This window comes from Penicillium samsonianum, assembly GCF_028829775.1.
Source record: "Penicillium samsonianum strain IBT 33392 chromosome Unknown utg000007l_segment0_segment0, whole genome shotgun sequence".
NCBI classification, from domain to species: Eukaryota; Fungi; Ascomycota; class Eurotiomycetes; order Eurotiales; family Aspergillaceae; genus Penicillium; species Penicillium samsonianum.
Genome location: NW_026643265.1, coordinates 2,279,011 through 2,297,119, shown reverse-complemented (window position 1 = coordinate 2,297,119; position 18,109 = coordinate 2,279,011). Strand labels below are relative to the sequence as shown.

Genomic DNA, 18,109 nt, shown 5'->3' with positions numbered 1-18,109 from the left:
AACCACTAGTACTGGTAGCTGTGCTCAACATATTGCTGTCTTTATGGGGGTTGCAGAAGGTCATTGATTTCGCCGGCCAAGCACATTTGTATGCTGTCTCATACTGTTTCATACTGTCTCATGCTGGATACCCTGGTATGTCTCTTATGCCTTTCTCCAAGTCCTAAACCCATAAAGTTGGCTATGCAGAATCGCAGAATGGGCGTCTTAGCATGGTATACAGCGACCGTAAGTTACCCGAAAAAGTTGAAGACCATGCACTCCATCTAGCATGCTCCTATCATGAGCATCCCGGTGTATCACGCCCTCACTTGAAGGATGCGGTCATATCTTGCAACGGGGAGCGTTGGCCGTGTCTCGATGTTACTACTAATCCAATATAACCTCACCCAACAACTCAGTTGGTACTGATCAAAGCGCTTCGCTGAGTGCCAGTCATAATCCCTCCTCTGTCTCCCTAACCGTATTGTAGCTCGCGCTCGTTTGGTCTCTATAAGGGTCGATGGTTTGCTGTCGTGATAATGAGAACTCTGTTGGTAGCAGCTGAGGTCTGCCCTCCCACAACTTGGTTACAAATGTATGTTTCGAGATTCGCCGACAAGTGCTGGTAGGTGTGTCGTTAGGACTGACCTTGCTGAGTGGTCAGAGATTCTTGTCTGATAAATATATAGTTCCAAGATCGAGATCAAGAGACAGAAGCCAAACCAGGAGCATAATAGTCAGAAAGAAGACATTGATGTGCTTAAAGAGAGACAGCAAGTACGAAGTCAGAGCACAGGCCTAGGGACTTTGGCAGTCACCTGGAAACCAAGAGGTGATACGGTAAGATTGCCCTAGTCAACCTTACCTTAGTGTCCTGCTCCTTCACTAGACTTACATTGATATCCTTCTATATGTATGTTGCCGTATAGCCTACATAGTCTACAAACAAGCAAAAACAACCCCCGCTTAAAGAAGGTCTACTAGAAACAAAAAGAACAAGAACGCAAGAAGTAAAAGCAAACGAAAGAATTAAACGCAGACTCAACCTAGCTAGTCGACTACCTGAGAAGTGACATAAAAGCTAGAAAAAAATGAAACTCATTTGAGTTTCGATCTCAGGGAGATCTCGCAACCGGCCAAGCACATCCCGAAGGCAGCAGCCGCGAGTGCTTGATCTCGCTGGAAGAAAAAGCAAACAAAAAAAGCAAAAAAGCAAATGGCGCATGCGCCGGGGAGACAAGGGTTTTTTTTTTGAATTAAGCTGGTGGACGTCTCCATACATCCACGCAGGAAAAACCGGGAAGGGGAAAGACCAGGAAGAAAAAAACCAGAGAGAAACACAAGACTGTTACCGTGCTGATGGACCAGTACTCCTCAAGCGAGTACTGGTCTGGGTATCCACCGCGTCCGATTACTTCTTTGCCGATCGGGTACCGCGGCCAGCAGCTCGGAGCTCATCAAACGCCTGGCGGTCGACGTTCGACAGACGGGTGGCATCGGAGCGAGAGCGATGGCCAGTTGGAGCAATCGAAGGGACAGGGCCGAATGGATCAGAGGACGACCGAACGTTCTGCGCGGTCGGATGCGGAGCTCGGTACACAGGCTGGATGTCAGCCTGGCTCTGAGTTGAGCCAGCGGCGGGTGCATCCTGAGTTTGAGGCATACGCCAGCTAATAGACTGCTTGCCGGACTTGGTTGTATCGGATCGTTGATGCGGCGGAATGTAGGGAGGGACCGATGGGCGAGGCCGATGAGTGGGGGTGTCCAGCAGATATTGGTCAGCATCAAGTTGCTGAGAGCTACCACGGGAGTTACCAGAGACATTTCGGTTGTGACCATGCTCACGGAGGCTCCTAGTCATATTGCTGGCGGCCGAAACAGTCGAGCTCTCCTGAGAAGCAGGGCTGGGATCCACCGAGCCACTCTGAGCTACCGAGATTGTGCGCTGACTATCAACTGAGGTGTGACTGTGGGTGGGGGATGAGCCAGGGGCCGTGCCAATGGTTGATACGCTAGATTTTCTTCTGTGAAGCTGCTGGAATCCAGTGATTATGAACTTCCGAAGAACACTGGCTTCGTAGATAATCGCATCCTTGAAGACCTTGTTACCGGCAACGTCATCATCCCACTCAAACCAGAACCGTCCGAAGATTCGCTCAATCTCAGGGTGAGTGTGCTTGTTGGGTAAACCGTCATTCTCGGTGCGCAGAACGGAACCGTTGGACATAACGTAGGCGTAAAACTATACCGATAGGAGAATGAATTAGCGATCTTTCAAAAGAAGACAACATCTCAACCGCATTTCGTACCTGAATAGCCGCAGAACTCTGTCCGGGCACATATGTCAAGGTATCAAATGGGAAATAAAGGCACCAATCATGGTCCAATGACTCAATCCCTTTCTTATCCTTTGACCACCAAGCAAAGCAATATTTCATGCGAGGATTGAAACCAGGGCAACTGATTCCTGCATGAACCAACTCGTTGAGAAGGCGGATGTCCAAGCCCACAGTGTTTGTCTTCTGCATACGCTCCACCAGAGTCCTGATCAACGTACCAAGAGTCTTGAAAAGCGCATTGCGGTGATGAACGGTGTAAAGATGAGTTGCATGCCACGGAAACTATACCAAAGACAAAGAATGTAAGTATGACATGGAAGGGCAAACGGAGATGTAAGGACAATGAATGACATACTTTCCAGATGGTGGTGATGAACGATTCATAACAACGTTGAGGAACCTTGTTAGCAAATGCGCTCTGCAACGTGTTAGAAGATCAGTGACATGAAAGTGAAGAATATAAACGGGAAGTCAGACGTACACGGTGAGGTTGTTCGGCGTGCCGAGTGAGACAAAACAGTTCCTCGTCGGTAAGGAAGCCATCGAAGCCGGTAGACCAACTATCTTTGTTGACAAGCTGAACAGGTCTTCCATCATCCCACGAAATGCACTTCGCCCGAGGAAAAGTAGCCTTGAGCAGCTTGGCTGGGGTGCTGAGCTCTATGTCAACATGGCGGCTGCCCATACGTGGAGCGCTGCCAGCATCATAGGCACGATTGATCCGGTCGACAGTGTCTTCGGCATCCTTCTTTGTTGGGAATTCAACATAGCAGTCCATGGTCTTGCCAGTGGACCGTTCCATGATAATGTGAATCGGACATCCTTGAGAGGATGGGAGCAGGTTTGCACTGCGTCCAAGGAACGAGGCCACCTCCTGGCGAGTCACAGTGTAGGGAATCTGAGTATCATAACCGTCAGTAACAGAACACTGAACAATGCAGCAGTCAACAGGAATAATATAGTGAAAAGGAAACTCACGTTAGAAATCATCACAACACCATTGCGAGAAGGTGTGTGCATCTCAGCGATGCTAGCAAATGGAATCGAAGCTTGCTGAAGAAGCTCTTCGATCGAAAAATTTTCAAAGCGCTCGAAATCTCTTAAATTGGGGATCCCACCCAGGTCAAATGGCCAAGCCATGTTGTTGTCGTTGGATGGAAAAGGGTTGGGTTCGAAGACGTATGCTGTAGCAAGACTGTTATCAGTGGGGTTCAAACAACTTCAATGGTGATGGTACAGCTCAGCTGTCGACTGATCATGACAAAGGGAGCAAGAAGATACTTACTGGGAGGGGACTGATCAGTAAAGTCAACAGGATTGTGGTAGACTTGAGGTGTGGCCTCAGAAGGATACTGGTAGAATTGGGGCTGAAAGCCGAGAGGAGGGTAGGCTTGAGGCACGAATTCAGAAACTCCAGGATAGTGTCCAGGTGCTAAATTAAGACGCTGGTTTGCAGGAGGACGGATGGTAGAAGTAGAAGATGAACTGTAGTGATGGGATGAGATAAAAGAGGATGGGGTCGAAGAAAAGGCAGGATAAGATGAGACGACAGAAACCTGGGAAGGAACCTGAGCAAGAACTTGAGTAGAAACAACTTGAGTAGAAGCCTGGGGGCCTGAAATAGAATCAGAGGATGATTGCTTGGGAGGAGAACAATCATCGGCAATTTTAGAAGGTGAATGTTTGCGAGTGCCAGAGACAGTCGTAGTCACAGTCTGTGACTCTGGGAATGCATTTTCGTTGAGAGTCAATAAATCAAGATCAGCTGCGAGCATACTCATAGTCGCAGGCCATTCATCAAGTTTGGGCATACGCCCAGATTGTTCACTCATGGTTAGGGCTCGAGAATTCTGGAATAGATAGTGCGTGGAAACAAAAATATTTTCGAGGCAGAGTGCGTGTTGTTAAGAATGAGCTATTTATACGCGTGGAATTAAGCTATCCCGCGCGTTTACGAGTCCGTCGTGTTAGGAAGGTACTTAGGTTTGCCGAAGGATCGCTTGAATTACAGACCCCCTCTATAAAACCCTCGACTTTTGATCTCATTTTTCTCCATAAATTCGTATGATATGCCATTTTTTAAATATTTTTAAATTAAACAGAGTGAGCTAAAATAGTATATATATCATTTCCTTTAGCGCTGTCATTTGTGGTGATATTGAAGAAATTCATTAAAGTTCGAGGCTAGGAATGTCTCTGTATCTTGTCCAAGTCGTCCGAAGGTACGCGTTTATAGCGACGCACTCATGCTTGCGACGGTTACTTATTGCCACGCACCTGGTCCGCATTAACCCAAATTCCACGCTATTCTCGTGAATATTTCCAATTCGCCCAGCTTCGATGCAAACATTTCCTTACCACGCACTCATATACCCTATGCCTCCTAATTCCACGCACTGTACCCAGACAATATTTATTATCCACGCACTCCCAATTAAACTTAAGCCTTCTATATCCCCAACTAGCTGTTTTTGTCTGGACTGATATTCTCCACTTTATGCTCAAATTAGAAATTGTTGTCATTGTAAATTGACTTGGATATTCATATCCTAGACTTTTATTAGTATAAAACGCGTTCCCTCAATGGTGGCTCTTTGGCCTGTTACATTGCTCTGAGCCATGATCTTGGAGATGTATTGTGTTACTGTTGTCAAGACACCTTTGGCGTCCGGTGTAGTTCCTTTCTTCACTTATTACTATATAGCGCTATGGAGGTAATTTCCGTCTTGATGGGGAGGAACCAGGCCATACGAGAACAGTAGGCTAGCATACCCGGCGAGGTACTACGCCGGTGGAAAGGGTCTACTGTGCTACAAAAAAAAACGGATTGAACCTGGACAGAAAACATCGATCGACGGACATCGGTATAAGGTTCTCTCTTAATCAATGCAAGCCTATGCTATCTGTACAGGAGTAGAAAGTGGGAAACATAGGGCCATTCATTATTCGGAATCAACAAGAAAACGCTGGGCAATTTAATCGAACTGAATGATCGTCAGCAATTGAATCAATGATGGAAAACCCAATAATAACATACCGGTGTGAGGAAAGACTCAGCAACAAATCGAGCACGGGCATTCAACTAGTGAGCTGTTAGTAACTTGCGACGAAAACGATGCATCTGTACACATACGAAGAGCTTCATCTCCGAAATCTCCTTGTCCACCTCTTCCATGAATTCGATCACGAAATCGATTAGCTTGTGGGTAAGCATCTTTTCCGTGTGGAAGTTCGTAATGAGGAAACTGATATCATATCCCTCCACTGGCTTCCGGCGCAAAATGAAGAAAGATTCCGCTCGCTGGGTGAGGAACCGAGTGAACTTGTGGACAAGAATGTGCTCAATCTCATCTGCCTGCTTGATTCTGATACTTATGCGTACAGAATTGTAGCTTGGCTCAATTTTCACCTTTTCATTTTCATTCCTGCTGATGTGCAGCCTGGAAAACCATCAATATGTTTGTCCAATGCGACCTGGGGAGAAATGACGGTCAAACGTACGGGTTCAGTAGGATCTCGGGTGAAGAATTTGCCTCGATCTCTGGGCAGTTGCTAGTGGAACCGAGTATATTAGCATCTTCCATGTCTAATATTTGCAGCATGGGCAACTTACTGCCGCTCGGATGTCTGAGAAGCGAAGTTGGAGATCGTAAGAGCCGCGGTCAGAGAGGACCGAACACTGGTAAAGTAAGTGTGAGGAAGCTTGCCGCTGAATACTTGTCAAAGGTCGAAACTCACGCCTGGAGGTAGGGCCGGAGAGATTGACTCTGATAATCAATTAGTATAGAGCGGGCTGGCTGATTGGAGCTGTACCCACCATGATGAGGGGTGTTTGTCGTGGTCACGAGGATCCGATCGTCACGGAGGATAATACAGTCGAGGGCTGGTTGAGGAGAAATTGAAATTAGCCCGTTGTGAGGACCCTTCGACCCAAAGAAGTGAACGAGAAAGGCAGTTCTCTGGATAACAGGTTGTCCTAGGCAGAAGAGGAGTTGACGTCGGGGTGGGCGGTGATGATAGTGGTTGGGCGGTGAGAAAGCCCCCACGCTTCCTCGTCCCAGGCTGTTTACCATTTGCCCCAGCAGTCGCAAGCTCTTTCAAGCTCTTTATCTTTCTCACATCATCCATCCCTAAAACTTATTGAAAATGGCGGCTATACCAAGTATGTATGAATGTATTAACAATCCCTGGACCACTACTAACAGATACACAGTTATTGTCAAACACGCCGGCAAGCGCCACGAAGTCGAGCTCGATCCTACGTCGAACGGCGAAACACTCAAGTACCAACTCTTTTCCTTGACTGGTGTGGAACCCGACCGCCAAAAGGTTTTGGTCAAAGGTGGCCAGCTTAAAGATGATACACCTCTTTCGTCACTTAATGCCAAACCCGGGCAGATGTTCATGATGATGGGCACTCCGTCAGGAGGTCAAGGTTCCGCTGACCTTGGTCGGCCAAAGGAGACCGTCAAATTCCTGGAAGACATGACCGAGGCCGAGGTGGCACGACAGGAGGGTGCCACCCCTGCCGGTTTGCAGAACCTGGGGAACACATGCTACCTCAACTCTTCCCTACAAACCTTGCGGAGTGTCCCGGAGCTTCAGGAGGAGCTCCTGCGGTATCGGCCAAGTGGAGGAGCTGGACAGTCGAGTCTGTCAGACCTCAGCAGCTTTGGTATTGGTGGCCTTGGAGGTTCTCGGGATTTGGCCGCTTCCCTGCGAGATCTGTTCAAGCAAATGTCCGAGACGCAGGAGGGAATTCCTCCACTGATGTTCCTCAATGCTCTCCGAGCCGTCTTCCCTCAATTCGCCCAACGTGACCGAAATGGACAAGGATACTCCCAACAGGATGCCGAGGAGGCTTTCTCCCAGATCTTGAACCAGTTGCGGGCTAAGTTGACCATCACCGAGGGCGAGGGAGAGTCTGCCACTACCACCTCATTTGTAGACAAATATCTCGCGGGCCAATTCGAATCTATCACCGAGTGTGAGGATCCCGCCGCTAAGGAACTCGGCGAGCAACCGAGTCAAAGTTCTGACGTTTTCTACAAACTTGATTGTCATATCGGAAAAGAAACGAACCACCTGCACGATGGAATTTTGGCCGGCCTCGAAGAGGAAATCGAGAAAAATTCTCCTCTTTTGGATCGCAATTCTGTGTACAAAAAGCGTTCTCGCATCGCACGACTGCCCAAGTACCTCACAGTCCATTTCGTCCGATTTTACTGGAAGCGCGAGACACAAAAGAAGGCTAAGATCATGCGCAAAGTGACATTCCCTGCTGAGTTGGATGTCGTGGAGTTCTGTACCGAGGACCTCCGAAAGCAGCTCGTCCCTATTCGTGACAAGGTTCGCGAGATCCGCAAGGAGGAGCTGGAAGTCGAACGTTCTCAGAAACGTCAAAGAGTTGCCGAAGAGCGTGCAGAGCGTCAAGCGAAAGAGACCAATCTGGGCGAAAGCGTGGAGCCAATGCAGAAGAAGAAGGTCACCGAGGAGAACAAGTCTAAAGTCAATGACAAGGATGGCGATAGCCAGATGGAGGAAACTTTCAAAACTGATGCCGAGTACGAAGCAGAAAAGGCGGAATCTATCCGCGTTGCTAAGAAAGAGCTCCAAGAACTTGTCAACCAACGGGGTGCTGGAGACAGCGGAACCAATCAGTCTGGTCTGTATGAGCTTCGCGCCGTGATTACCCACCAGGGTGCTAGCGCCGACAGCGGTCACTACACGGCATATGTCAAGAAACAGGAGCGGGATGAGCCTCAGACAGGCAGCAAACGCCGCGAGGCTGACGACAAGTGGTGGTGGTTCAACGACGATACAGTGACTGAGGTGGAGGCACAGAAGATCGAGACCCTCTCGGGTGGTGGTAAGTGGACCGCATTCTACAACCCAAGAGCCATTGCTAATGACATATCTAGGGGAGTCACACTCTGCTCTCATTTGCCTCTACCGCGCGATTGAGCTGCCCAAATGTGAGTAAATGGGCTTGCCTTAGCATCGTTCACATGAGAAAGAAATCTGCAAATGTTGCCTCTAGATGAATAGAAACGATGAACATGAATGATGCTAGTCTCAAACGCCTTAACTGTTACCAATTGATTGTCTTATGCCTTGCAATGATCTACATTCTGTAGTCCTCATGGATCTTTAGATTTCTTCCAGTGACGACATATGTACCGGATAATGCCTGGCACTCGAGACCTTTCCCTTTCCATTTTAGTGCTCACCTCTTGCCGCTTTCTGATCTCATGTTAGTGCCATCATGTGCTCTCCATCGCTCTAAACCGCCCCCATTATCTCATCAAAAAAGGACTGGCGTCGTCAACGCGACCGTTCGTCCTAACAAGCCTTCCTATTCAAGTGACAAACGAAAGTGTAAATTGTTGACCTATCAATCTTCCAGACCAACCTTTGCTCCCAGGATTACTTCGTTAATTAGCCCCATAATACCCTAGTCGAGCTCTAGACTTGTACTAGAGCGAGTTCGAGTGGTCGGATTTACCTGAAGATCTACAATATTGCCCTCCAACAAGGCCAACCAAGGGAACCAGTACTCAGCTGGTGACTACGATAAGTTATTTTAATTTAGCCAATCAGCGCAAATATTTGAAGGGTTCCAGGGCGTATAACGTCATATCTTACACACCATTGCTGAGTAGCTTCGAGGCCCGCCATGCGCTCCTAGGAGCCAACTAGAGTGAATTATGATACACTAGGGCCTATAGACTAGATTTTTCCAGCCGACCAGTTAATGAGACCTAAGCTAAATTCCTAGGAACTCTCTCCCTCCTGCAAATTTCCACCTGAAGTGATATAATCATAAAAGTTATAGATATTAAACCTTTCCCTCCTTATTGCTCTGCCCTTTAATATTTGGCCGAAACCGAAGTCTGCTTTAAAAATCGCATAGTGAGTCCAGCCTACGTTTATCCTTGACTATATCTACCGATCGTTCTCCAGTTTGGTATATTTGTTGTTCGCGAGGGCCGGAGGCCGGACCTAAGCGGTTTACTACTCTCATTGCCTAACCTGTAAAATCTTCGTAGTGAAACGTCTGCGCCCTTCCAGAAGCCTTCAAAGCTACCAAAAATAACAACCGAGGTATCAACTTAACAAGACTGTGTCGTCGATCGTTTTTCCTTGATACTCTAGGAAATCTTTATCGGCTTCAAGCTAACCAGAGCCTAGCAGGCTTGGTCATAAAGACTAACATCGTCTTCGATTGGTATACTAGAGCAACGCAGATATATGTGTTAACTTTTAGAGTGGACTGAATACGCGGCCAACAATACTATACATGAATCAGACCGAGGCCATCTTGACCCCATCGAGGATATCAAAGCGCAACTACTACCCTTAATAAAGAACTCAGTCTTTTTATAAGTCAGCGACCCCTTAGCATTCCAAGTTTGTCTCTACCAACCGTCTCCCGTTAAAAAAAAGTTTAATATGAAATTATTATACAGATGGTTCTGATGCCCTATAGCGGAATGATTATTTGTTTCTAGTAGCAATGTTATCCTAAAGTCAGATGCGGAAGCAGATACCTTTTGACATGGAAGAATTCCAAGATTAGGGGTTTTTAGTGTGGGTAGTTGACAGTTTCAAAATCCAGTGCTGTTGAATGCCACTAAAATATAGACAATTAGATACCGAGGGAATCATTTTTAAGCCACTGATTGTTGGGGCGTCTCTCGCATATGCTTCATGCAACCTGTGAGCCTTCGATAAATTCCAACGGCCCAAATGAAGTATCGCTATGGTCGACCCGGAATAGAAAGGTGATACAAATGCTTACACTATAAAAATGGAAAAGAACCGTTCTTCCCTCACTATTGAGATTGAGCAGATAAATTGCTAGAAACTAGGGGCAATAAAAGACAGAGTTGTCATATACTTCGATTGGCTGGTTAGAACCACAATTCAATAGTTATGAGTAGGCTTTGACATAACCCATAAAACCCAGGACCCAACCCAACCCAACCCACAAATGGTCTAGCACTGCATAACTTATGTAGTTTTAACCAGTATTTTTCTATACTCATTTTATACTGGGTCGTGCGGAAGACTAGGGGGTCTCTACTTTTTCCCCCCATAGTTAAGACCAAAAAGCCCTAATTCCAGTCTGGCAGACTGGGCGGACCCCCGTGGGATAGAAATATCACTAGTGCCGGTGCCGCTGCTAAAGCGCGGTGCCCGTTATAGGCTCTTAAGTTATAGGTGCTTTGTCGGAAATAGTGGTATGTCTTCTAAATCTACTCGGTTGGCGACATGCCCATCCTCCGGATACGTTCCCCATAATACTTGCTCTGAGCGCCCGCCCCTAGTGCCTTGATCGGCACCTTGCTCATTAGCCAACCCATCTCTACCGGCTTGAGCTGGATCTTGGCTTCCTTGTCACTAATGTCTTTGTTGAGGATCACTAAATTCGGCAGCTTCGGCACCATCGCTGCAGGCCGTCCAATTCCGATGATATCGCAAGCGCCGCTCTCAAGAGCCGATTGCATCGCGGCCCGACTGCGGAAGCCGCCAGTTACCATAAGAGGAATGGAAGGATAACGCTCCCGCACTGTTTTTGCGAAGTCGAGGAAAAATGCCTCACGATCGATCGTCTTCTTCTTACGAGTTGGCACAACAACCGTCGGGGTGGTAGCATCCATCGGCGAGTCGGCTTCCAAAAAGGAGAAATTCTCGAAGGACCCGCCACTAATCTCGATAAAGTCAACTCCTGCATCAATTACAAGTCCCATCTGTTCAAGGGCAGCGGCAAGGCCGCCGTCACCTTGCTCACTGATATCGACACTGTTCATCTTGATTCCGACACAGAACTGCGGACTGGTGGCTGCTCGGATGCCGGCAATAATACGCAGGACTATCTCAGCGCGCTTCGCGGGGCTACCACCGAAGTCATCAGTTCTCAGATTTGTCCTAGGGGACAGAAACTGAGCGAGTAAGTATCCGTGCGCACTATGTAACTCAACGCCTTTAAACCCCGCCAGATAGGCTTGCCGAGCGGCGTCAATGAATTGTTGTATTCCCTCAACAATCTCGGCATGTGTCATTTCACGGGGCGTGCCAAACAACACATCGGTAACCACGCGGGCAAGGCACCCAGATTCGATATTCATGGCGACGGGAGAAGGTGCGATATTTTTAGTCAATAACGAGCGCGTCCCAGCGCCTAGGGGCGATTGCCGGCCCGGGTGGCAGAGTTGAACAAGTGCAGGAGTTCCTTTTTCCTGTGTAGCAGTAGCCCAATTGCGCCAAGCCGTCTCAATGGCTGCACTATTTTCACGAGGTCCAGTGATGGCAACATCCCCAGAAGCGCCAAGATAAGTTTCAGTGACTTGAACATTGCCTAAAATGGCCAATGTGAGTTAGCGGCAAATTGGGGAATTAATGTTGGCAAGGATAGCCCACCGGTTAAAATCAGACCCCAACCTCCATCACCCCATTGGGAGTACACTCGACTGAATTTGTCGTCGGGATTGTGCGTGGGTGCCATAATTTCTGCCATGGCAGCCTAGCAGTGTCAGATATATGGAGTCATCCCTAACCGATGAGCATGAACATCGCTCTGATTGTGGTTGAAATTTACTTTGGCCAGCCTGTTGGGAAGTTTCAAACCACATGGTAAAGTCAAAGGACTTGCTATTATCGACATTCTTGACTGTATGCCGTTTGTAAGAACGGCGAGGACGAAATGGCAACTCCATGATTTCATATGTAGAATGTATTACAACAAAACATGTTGTACATACATAAACGGTGTAATATTCTCCCGACGGGCATTTTCTCTCTGTCGGATTAAGCTCAAACTGGGTCCCGACGGATAGTTTGATAGCACCCTCACCGAAACCCGCCCAAAAACCAACCTTGGAAACCTCCAGGGCTGTGTCGGTATCTTGGTCAGGGACCCATGGGCGGATCCTTGGTGCCTCAAACCCGTGTGGGCAAACTACCAGTGGAGTCCTCAATTCGATCGCCGAAGGTGAGGATTCCTGTGCTGTCTTCGTTAATGCAAGTCCGCAGCGGCGGGAAACTTTCCCCGATCTTCAACCTAAAGATCCTAGGCTTGTACCTATCCAGAATGTCTGCACCCGCTGGAATTCCACTTTCTTAACTGAATGGGGCGAAACAATTACAGTTTATTCTAAATTTGTATTGCACAACCCACCAATATCTCCAGTTCAAGCTTCCGAAGGAAGAGTCGCGCCAATTCGATTATCCACTTTCTATAACCGAGCCTTTCTTTACATTCACGACTGCTCCTTCGAAGTCACAAGATATCACAATTATCTGATCTTTGGCACCCCTTGTTGCTGCGAGATATCGACCCACTGATGACCTTGTCGTGTTACGGAGTTCTATAACCGTTCGAATCAACCCCCTGGTGAGGTTGACAAAGGCTATCTTTCCGCCAAATTCGGCGCCATGCAAATGCAGATCACGAACAAGGACTTTGACACTAGAGAAGATTGTTCAGCAATCGAAGAACCCGGAGGCGATGACCCTGTCGCGAAGCGAGAGCTCGGATGCCTACAGAGATCACCCTCGACTTGCTGGATGATGGCGTCGATGAGGACCACGTCTTCGCCATTGGTGTTGGCCCAGCTAGCATTCTTGTCGTTGGGAGCTACTAGGGTTGCGCTGCCCTGCGCTCGGCTTTCGAGGGCGTACCTGGGTTGAATGGTCTCCCCGTTGATAACAGAGTTCATATTCCCGCCTCGCTAATGGAGGCCAAGACGAGGTGATGTGGCTTGGTTGAGTCGTAGTTGTCAGGGATTTTTAGGATGTACTCGCGTCTATTGATATTGTGGACTCTAGTGGTGAGGGTAAGTTGTTTGCCGCAGCCCGAAGATGCGGCGGCATCGGCTGAGGATAGAAGCCCCAGGGCCAGCAGGGCAGGGAGAATCATCATGGTTAGGTAACAAAATAGCGGTATCGCAGATGAGGGATTCATTTTGATCAATTGAAGTTTGCAAGTTTGCCTCAATACTCCTCAATACTCAGGATTGATCGAGGACAAGTGAGAGTGAGATTCATAACTATCTCCAGAGCTTTGGATATCCCATGCTCTTAGACATAGATGATTAAGCCGCCAACACGACCTCGGGATCGCCGAAATTCGAGTTCTTCCACGACCCGTATCTACTCTAACATACATAGCGACAGCCCTAAGCAAGCCTCCCAATACCGAATAGATACTCCTAATCAGGCTAAATTCTGGAACACTTTGTAACATATTTAGTGACCGAAAGTCTAGATGACCGCGCCAAGACATTTTATTTCTAATTTACCAATCATATTGCTTCCTATCTTGTAAAATAATATTATAAACTGACATGCCAAGCCTTTATCGGTAGGTGGGAGCATGGTTTCTACCGAAATTCATATCTCTCTAGAACCGCTCTCACCGAGTTCCTAAAATATGGTTTACTCCGTAGTTCTTTAGAGCCTATGTTGTACTCGGATTTCAGCCAGGCATTGTAAGACCTCTCTGGCCTAGAAAGAACCGTGGCAAGGCTTACCAGCTAAGCCTTCACGAAAGCATCTTTGTCGTAGAAAAAGCCATACCAGGGCCTAGCAGCCAGCCTTCACCAAGGCAGCTTTAGACTGCGTTTCAGATATCCCTTTCCCGGTCCCTAATAACGCCTTGGCCATTCCTGATTAATGAGACTAAGCGACAGAGATTCATCAGTTTTGTTTCAAAGTAAGACCTTGGTATTATGCAATGTTAGGGGTCAAGATGCGTACCTCATGCAAGATAGAAAATCGGAAAGTGTATAAGTACGACGTATTTCCTACACTGATGGCTTCAACACAGTCATTACGAGCAGCTTCTTCCGTTCATTTCTATCTCAGTATATTTGCTTTCCGTGGGCTGGCCCCTCAATTAGTTCTTTACAAAAGTCCAACATTTCTTTCATTGATTTCAAAATGAAGTTCTCACTTGTCGCTCTCGCAGCCATCGCGCCCATTGTCTCGGCTCATTATTTCTTCGACGCCCTCGTTATTGACGGCAAGGAAACTTCCGAGTATGTCCGCTCAAACACTCGTGCCGCCAAATACAACCCAACCAAATGGGTCAACACCCGCGACGACATGACCCCTGATGTGCTTGACTTCCGCTGCAATAAGGGTGCCTTCAGCTTTGCTGACAAAACTGGTACCGCGGAGGTCAAGGCCGGATCCAAGCTTGCCATGAAGCTTGCTGTTGGTGCTAAAATGCAGCACCCTGGTCCTGCCCTCGTGTACATGTCTAAGGCTCCTAGCACGGCTAAGGAATACCAGGGCGATGGTGACTGGTTCAAGATCCACCAAGAGGGCGTCTGCGACAAGAACAAGGACTTTACCAAGGATGCCTGGTGTACTTACGACAAGGATCGTATTGAGTTCACGATTCCTGCGAGTTTGCCTGACGGGGAGTACCTAATTCGGCCGGAGCACATTGGTATGTTTGTTATATCCTTGGTATAATTAAAGGGTACTAATTTCAGGAACAGGTGTGCACGGTGCCGCGGGTGGACAAGCCGAATTTTATAACTCGTAAGTAAAGCTTTTTCACGCCTCTCCTACATTTTCAGTAAATACTGACAGAATTTTTAGCTGTGCTCAAGTCAAGGTTGTCGGTGGTGGCAATGGAACCCCCGGACCTACGGTCAAATTCCCCGGTGCTTACAAGAAAGATGATCCTTCGTTCAACTTCAGTATCTACAATGGCTACAAGGATTATCCTATGCCTGGTCCGGAAGTCTGGTCCGGTGGGTCGGGATCTACCTCTGCTTCTAATGTGGCTAGCATCAATGCTACAGCTGCCGCTACTACTTCCGATAAGGAAGATGAGGGCACCTGCGAAAGCGCCTTCACTCGCTGCGCACGCTCGTGCTTTCAGCTACTAAAGTAATCGGCCCATTTCCGGTCTATCGTTGATTTTCTCTTTTTTTTTGGGGGGGGGGGTGGTTGATACTGATGGAGTCTCTCGCCGCTCATGTCAGTCGTTTTCAGATGATATCTGTTCTTGCTTGCCAGGGCTTTTTTTATCACTCAGAGCTGTGTAGAATGCTGTAGTGTTCCTAGTTAGAGAGAGAATCGCGCCACTTTGCTTCAAGTTTGTCAAGTTCGCATAGTCTCCACATAATGCGTGGTAGTTTGAAGATAGGATTTACCCTTTGACATGATTCATGAACTCCATTTTGGAAAAATTCCCGGGCATAGCGAGGTTTCATTCCCCGCTGTCACTTGTACTTGAACTGACAGGCTTAAAGGCACCGTTGCCACTAAAATATTCATATATGACACTCATTACCCTCGGTTGATATCTGGCAGTGGTCATATAACTGTATCCATAGTATCAGAATCTTAGGGCCTACCTTTCGACTATTTCATAGTTAGATAGTTCTACGATATCATTATATTACACCTTTCATGATTTATGATCTCATTTACTATCTCATTTACTATCTCGTAGATTCAAGCACCGTTGAACAACCTTCGTCTATTTCCGAGGCCTGCTCAACCGCATCGTTTGGCGCCTAAACGACGCAATAAGACTAGTGCTGCGTACTTCCTGAACGGTCCGTCATACAGTAAAGCTTCGAAGTCAAGATGATCTGACAGTCCTTGTGATTTCAGATTACATCAGTTGCCTATACACGAATATCTTTCTCCGAGACGACAGTCCCGAAACCATCCGCCAGCTCACTTAACATAACAGAGACCAGATTCTCGGCCTTGACGTCAGGGATATCCCTATCACCCACGGCATCCCTTACGATAAGCGGATCATATCCAAGTAGCGTGGGACTATATAGGAGTCCTATAACTCCTATAGGACCCCTATAGGACTACTAGGGTAATAGGACTAGATTCTTTTAGTCCTATAGGGGAGATGGGACTAGGATATGGGACTGAAATCTTTTTGGTCCCATGGGAGTTGGCAAGGTCTAACACTAAGTATCACTAATTAATCAGAGAACATCCAACCTTGTGGACATATGTAAATGACTAATGGCAATGTACACGTGACCTGATTGAGCCTCGGCCGGAATTGTGCAAAGCCCCGATTAAATCAACATCCTAATTCTAGAGGAATGGCAATGTGACCACCATGTTACATTATCGCAGCATCTTCCAGTCGGCCCTTCGCCAGTCTTCGATACAGACACGAAGTTTTTGGCGACCAGCGGTCCGAAACGTCAGCACCGCGACACGACCAAATGCCTCACGAGAACCATGGCGTTGGACGCGCCGCCTGATCTATGCCGGCATCTTTGGAACACTTGGCGTCGGTGCAGGGAAATGGCTGGACAACAAAATTGCAAAGCCACCGATTCCTGGCTCGTTAGAAGACCAAATGGAGATTCAGGAAATCCATCGGGTGTTCGACATTGGACTCCCCATTGTGCAGGAGCTGCGTCGCAACCCCGATTACGTGGAAAAAGATGTCTACGAAAACTTCGCGGACAAGCACAAAACCCATCGGCTGACATCAGGCCCCTTGGCTGGCAGTAGGGGCTTGGGATTACAGGTTGGTCTCTCGTTTTCTCATTGAGGTCCGAGGCATGTCTATCTTACATGAATGCCGAACCTTTTGACTGCCGAACCTCGGGATCCCGCCTTGTCTAACTATTCTCGTACTTGGCAGAAAGTTTTCTGGAATGACAAAGAGAAGAAAATCATTAGCGTGGTCTTCTTGGGACCAGGCCTCGAAGGCTGGCCAACCATGGTCCATGGGGGCGCGCTCGGCACTGTGATCGATGAGAACCTGGGGCGCGTAGCTATTCGGCACTTCCCATCGCGAACAGGGGTCACTGCCAACCTCGAGCTCAACTACCGGGCACCGGTCCACTCGGACAATTTCTATTCCCTGCATACAACGCTAGATCAGGAACAGAGCACGGACGCCAAGGCATACGCCAAGTGTGAGGTCCGTGACATGGCAGGTCGGCTATGTGTTGAAGCGACGGGACTTTTCGTTGTTCCAAAGACACTCCAGCTGAGCAAGGTTGGGGAATATTTCTGAACTGCGCAAATACCCACACTTTACTCGCTACATGGCTTGAAATCTACGAATACGCGGCTTGCTTCGATCGTGCGACTTCTCCGAGGCTTCCGCCGAGGTTGTAATAAACTCAGCACCGACCTCCTGGTCCCCTTGGACGAGGTCAACTGAAAAGCAGGAAGCTGGCAAGGGAAAACAGACCTTATATATGAACTATTTCTGTACAAATATGCGCTATCTGATGACTTCATACAGATACAATCAGCGTCTCTTGTACATTTGAGAAGGTTATAAATTCAAAACTCAAACTCTCCTAATATTCCGTTTCTGACTGTTTCGGGGCTGATCCCTATTCTGGTATGGGCCTCCGGAGCAATGACTCGTGAGCCAACTAGATGCATCCACCTTCTCCACGTTTGCTCCCCCGCATTTCTCCTAGCGTCTTTGCCCCAGAAATACCACAATTATGTATGAGAGAATTGCCAAGCTGCCTCGGTATTTTCTGGATTTCAAGCATTCCAGTCCCGGCTATCTGATTCAATGCGCCTTAGCTTGTTTTCATTTCCCCACTCTGATTCATTACATTCCGAAATCATGACATATGGGACTGGTTCAGTGAGCTGAAATGAAGTTATATACTCGTGTCCTTTCTTCGAGACTCTGGATTTAATTTTCAATATCGTCCACATTTCAGTCGAATTCGAATTACATCCAATTTTGTTTGATTTGGGGCCAAGATCAATCTCCCATTTGTACTTCTTTTGTTTACAATTGTGCTGCC

General features: G+C 47.7%; 8 protein-coding genes across 8 annotated transcripts; 4 read left to right on the top strand and 4 right to left on the bottom strand.

Moving 5' to 3' along the window:
• Positions 1-521: 521 nt before the first annotated feature.
• N7471_011733 (uncharacterized protein) lies at positions 522-996 on the top strand (the record flags this gene model as incomplete). The annotated part of the gene is made up of 3 exons (XM_057284452.1): positions 522-577; positions 672-822; positions 967-996. The coding sequence occupies 3 exons, from the start codon at positions 522-524 to the stop codon at positions 994-996; spliced, it is 237 nt and encodes a 78-aa protein (XP_057130718.1).
• Positions 997-1,393: 397 nt separating this feature from the next.
• N7471_011732 (uncharacterized protein) lies at positions 1,394-4,153 on the bottom strand (the record flags this gene model as incomplete). Its single annotated transcript, XM_057284451.1, has 6 exons — positions 1,394-2,224; positions 2,292-2,603; positions 2,677-2,739; positions 2,803-3,219; positions 3,300-3,505; positions 3,607-4,153. The coding sequence occupies 6 exons, from the start codon at positions 4,151-4,153 to the stop codon at positions 1,394-1,396; spliced, it is 2,376 nt and encodes a 791-aa protein (XP_057130717.1).
• A 1,008-nt stretch (positions 4,154-5,161) lies between these two features.
• Positions 5,162-6,395, bottom strand: N7471_011731 (actin-related protein 2/3 complex subunit 4 family protein). The gene is made up of 7 exons (XM_057284450.1): positions 6,139-6,395; positions 6,060-6,088; positions 5,935-6,000; positions 5,823-5,873; positions 5,455-5,761; positions 5,359-5,403; positions 5,162-5,305 (listed from the first exon to the last, which is right to left on the bottom strand). The coding sequence occupies exons 1-7, from the start codon at positions 6,139-6,141 to the stop codon at positions 5,297-5,299; spliced, it is 510 nt and encodes a 169-aa protein (XP_057130716.1). The 5' UTR covers positions 6,142-6,395; the 3' UTR covers positions 5,162-5,296.
• Positions 6,396-6,467: 72 nt separating this feature from the next.
• Positions 6,468-8,304, top strand: N7471_011730 (ubiquitin-specific protease UBP6; the record flags this gene model as incomplete). Its single annotated transcript, XM_057284449.1, has 3 exons — positions 6,468-6,483; positions 6,535-8,190; positions 8,243-8,304. The coding sequence occupies 3 exons, from the start codon at positions 6,468-6,470 to the stop codon at positions 8,302-8,304; spliced, it is 1,734 nt and encodes a 577-aa protein (XP_057130715.1).
• Positions 8,305-10,579: 2,275 nt separating this feature from the next.
• N7471_011729 (uncharacterized protein) lies at positions 10,580-11,841 on the bottom strand (the record flags this gene model as incomplete). The annotated part of the gene is made up of 2 exons (XM_057284448.1): positions 10,580-11,682; positions 11,745-11,841. The coding sequence occupies 2 exons, from the start codon at positions 11,839-11,841 to the stop codon at positions 10,580-10,582; spliced, it is 1,200 nt and encodes a 399-aa protein (XP_057130714.1).
• An 892-nt stretch (positions 11,842-12,733) lies between these two features.
• Positions 12,734-13,042, bottom strand: N7471_011728 (uncharacterized protein; the record flags this gene model as incomplete). The annotated part of the gene is made up of 1 exon (XM_057284447.1): positions 12,734-13,042. The coding sequence occupies one exon, from the start codon at positions 13,040-13,042 to the stop codon at positions 12,734-12,736; it is 309 nt and encodes a 102-aa protein (XP_057130713.1).
• A 1,222-nt stretch (positions 13,043-14,264) lies between these two features.
• Positions 14,265-15,231, top strand: N7471_011727 (lytic polysaccharide monooxygenase auxiliary activity family 9 protein; the record flags this gene model as incomplete). Its single annotated transcript, XM_057284446.1, has 3 exons — positions 14,265-14,778; positions 14,831-14,873; positions 14,934-15,231. 3 exons carry the CDS (start codon positions 14,265-14,267, stop codon positions 15,229-15,231), a joined length of 855 nt encoding a protein of 284 aa, XP_057130712.1.
• A 1,183-nt stretch (positions 15,232-16,414) lies between these two features.
• Positions 16,415-17,647, top strand: N7471_011726 (PaaI family thioesterase). The gene is made up of 2 exons (XM_057284445.1): positions 16,415-16,854; positions 16,972-17,647. Exons 1-2 carry the CDS (start codon positions 16,435-16,437, stop codon positions 17,347-17,349), a joined length of 798 nt encoding a protein of 265 aa, XP_057130711.1. The 5' UTR covers positions 16,415-16,434; the 3' UTR covers positions 17,350-17,647.
• The last annotated feature ends 462 nt before the right edge of the window (positions 17,648-18,109 follow it).